A 3,348-nucleotide genomic window follows, 5' to 3' on the forward strand; every position below is an offset into this window, starting at 1 on the left:
AGTAGGTTTATGGAGCAGAGACCCTGCTCCCTGCCACTTTGGAGCATGTGGGCTCCTAAGGTCCACAGCTCACAGGGGCTGATGGGAAAGTGTAGCCTGCAGGCCCACACCTTCTCATGTGAATCATGCCTGGCGGGATAAGAAACCCAAAACATCCCAAACAATGAGTTTCCAGTAAAATATGACAGACATGATGAGGCGGAGGAGAGGAGGGAGCTGGCTGGGAGTTGGCGCTGGCCCGTGGGTGATGAAAGCCAAGGGGAATGGAAAGTGCCAGGCCCGCCCCCTACTCATGGGTATAAAGCACCTGCATCCTTTTCCAACTTACCTGGCACCTTTCTCTTCTCTCTGCCAGTTGCTCGCTCACTCACCTCCCTCCTCAGCACCATGACCACCTACAGCCGCCAGTTTACCTCCTCCAGCTCCATGAAGGGCTCCTGTGGCATCGGTGGTGGCTCCAGCCGCATGTCCTCTGTCCTGGCTGGAGGGTCCTGCCGGGCCCCCAGTGCCTACGGGGGGCTGTCAGTCTCCTCCTCCCGCTACTCCTCTGGGGGTGGCTATGGGCTGGGGGGCAGCTATGGCGGTGGCTTCAGCAGCAGCAGCAGCTTTGGTGGGGGCCTGGGTAGTGGCTTTGGTGGAGGATACGGTGGTGGCCTTGGTGGCGGCTTCGGTGGTGGCTTAGGTGGTGGCTTGGGTGGTGGCTTAGGTGGTGGCTTTGGCGGTGGCGATGGACTCTTGGTGGGCAGTGAGAAGGTGACCATGCAGAACCTCAACGACCGCCTGGCCTCCTACCTGGACAAGGTGCGCGCCCTGGAGGAGGCCAATGCCGACCTGGAGGTGAAGATCCGCGACTGGTACCAGAGGCAGCGCCCTGCTGAGACCAAGGACTACAGCCCCTACTTCAAGACCATCGAGGACCTGAGGAACAAGGTGCGTGGTCTGGGCAGCAGGAGGTGCCATTCCAGCGACCTGACTCTGGAGCAATAGATGCCTCAGGCCACTGGCACCTTTAGATTCCTAGACAGGACAGACCTCTTCCTCTGGCTCTGGACACCCCCAACAGAGCTGGTCAGTAGGGAGAGAGTTTCCCCTCTTGCCTTGTTCATGCCTTCCTGGGTTCCAGATCCTCAGACCATGTGAGACAAGGAATTCCTACCCTTATGTCTCACAGAGGAAGAAGTCGAAGCTTTGAGAGGTGCTCAAAGGCACGCAGTAAATTAATGGCAGAGCCGAGGCTAGAACACTTATGCCCCACCTGCCAGTACAGGAGGTAGCTAGCTACCTGTTCTCCAGCACAGGGGAGGAGAGAGGTTGTAACGGGACCAGGCTAGACGCATGAACCATTCATTAGCTCATTAGTCTGGGCTTGGCGGCTGCCGCCCATGAGCCTTGGCACTGGCTGGCCCCTCCCCACAGCCAGGCGGGCATGGGAAACCCACAGAGGCAAACAATCAGTGGTGGCCCAGGTTACAGACCCGGTGCAGGAGGGAGCCTGGGAGATTTGTCATCTGACTGTAGTCCCCTGCTTCCTGCTCCCACATTACGCCAGGAGCCCTCCCTGCTGGTCCTGTTTCCCCTGGTGTCTGACTCTGATGCCTTATGTGGATTAGGGACATTAGATGAGGAGAGAGAAAACTCCAGCCAATCCAGAGTTCAATCCATCTTTTTCTTTTGCCAGCTGGGTCTCATCTTTTAGGAAAGCCCCATCTGAGGTTCCATGCTCTGAGGGCTTAAAAAGGGAAGTATGTGCCTGCAGAGGACGGGCAGCGCTGGCTTATGCAGAGAGGAGAATTCGGATGGGGGATCGGGTCTCATCTGTAGGTAGGGGACTTGAGGCCCTGATATCTGTTTCCGGTTTTACAGCGAGTCAGTGGAAAAACCGGACCAGAGCTCAAGAGCTTTCGATTCTAAGGCCAGGGTTCTTTCTATCTCCTCTGCTGACTCTGAGTCAGCAAAGTCCTGGGTCAAAGCTCGAAACTGGAGGTTACCCTTTAGGCTGTTGTGGCAAAAGCTCGTGGGAACAAGGGGGAACTCAGGCAAGAGCATGAAAGCAAAGGTCTGTCGCCAGCGGCAGTGAAGCCTGGCTACGGATGGCCATTCGACCAATGACCTGTGCCCTTTCCATTGCAGATCCTCACGGCCACTGTGGACAATGCTAATGTCCTCCTGCAGATTGACAATGCCCGCCTGGCCGCAGATGACTTCCGCACCAAGTGAGTTTGCAGTAGTGGCCCAGAACATCCAATCTTCCCAGGGTGGGGCCGTGTTCCCTATACAGAGTCAATGAGTGCCAGGATGGCTATGTGAAAACCCTTTAAGGTGCTTGTAAAAATACAAGATTCCTGGGCCCCGCCCTCTGAGTTCTGATCCAGTTATTTTTAACAGACTAACCTAGTGATTCTGATTCACAGCCAGGTTTGAGAGCCACTATTTTAGCGAGAGGCATTCCCCACTGCCCCACATGCCCACGAAGTTTCGGAGGTAGTCATATTTGGAGGTGTTCTGTGCCATTGGTTGGCTGAGTCCAGAAGCATCTCCCTTCCCTGAATTCTGCAGCAGGATGAACTGCATTACTCTCTGCCCATCCCAGGAATGTTCAAATCTGAGCAATCGATGGGTACTGTGTCCAACCACGCCATTTTTGATATTGGCTTCCTAAACCGCTTATGGGGTGCTGGCTTTGGGAAGAAGCTGCAGGGAGAAGAGAACAAAGCCTTCCGTGTGGTCAGGATGGGTCTCTCATTCGTTTTTCTCTCGGGTCATTGCAGGTACGAGACGGAGCTGAACCTGCGCATGAGCGTGGAGGCCGACACCAACGGCCTGCGCAGGGTGCTGGACGAGCTGACCCTGGCCAGAGCTGACCTGGAGATGCAGATCGAGAGCCTGAAGGAGGAGCTGGCCTACCTGAGGAAGAACCACGAGGAGGTGAGAGCTAAGTGGAAAAATCAACTTGAAGAATTAAGTTAATTTGGGAGGGAAGAGATGGAATTGAGGGCAATGTTCAGGCCAGGGACACCTCCGCCTGGGGAACCCCGACAGGCTGCCACGGTGAGGCTCCTGAATGTGGCCTGTCCTCTGGTTGTGCAGGAGATGAACTCCATGAGAGGCCAGGTGGGTGGAGACGTCAATGTGGAGATGGACGCCGCCCCTGGCGTGGACCTGAGCCGCATCCTGAACGAGATGCGTGACCAGTACGAGAAGATAGCCGAGAAGAACCGCAAGGACGCGGAGGACTGGTTCTTCAGCAAGGTGGGTGGCCTTCAGGGGGGCAGGGACCGTGGAGTCCTGCCTCTCAGGGACTTTTGCTCAGGGTGAATGATGTTTTCTTTTTGCAGACAGAGGAGCTGA

The 3,348-nt window shown here is 55.9% G+C and overlaps 1 protein-coding gene across 1 annotated transcript in view; it reads left to right on the top strand.

Moving 5' to 3' along the window:
- The first annotated feature begins 348 nt into the window (after positions 1 to 348).
- The window catches only part of LOC102891897 (keratin, type I cytoskeletal 14), a 4,295-nt gene continuing 1,295 nt past the window's right edge, over positions 349 to 3,348 (top strand). The window contains 4 exon segments of the mRNA XM_025041721.1: positions 349 to 930; positions 2,131 to 2,213; positions 2,769 to 2,925; positions 3,088 to 3,320. Of these exon segments, the coding sequence (XP_024897489.1) occupies positions 388 to 930; positions 2,131 to 2,213; positions 2,769 to 2,925; positions 3,088 to 3,320 (1,016 nt within the window). The 5' untranslated portion in view covers positions 349 to 387.

Source organism: Pteropus alecto, unplaced genomic scaffold (genome assembly GCF_000325575.1).
Source record: "Pteropus alecto unplaced genomic scaffold, ASM32557v1 scaffold98, whole genome shotgun sequence".
Taxonomy (NCBI): domain Eukaryota; kingdom Metazoa; phylum Chordata; class Mammalia; order Chiroptera; family Pteropodidae; genus Pteropus; species Pteropus alecto.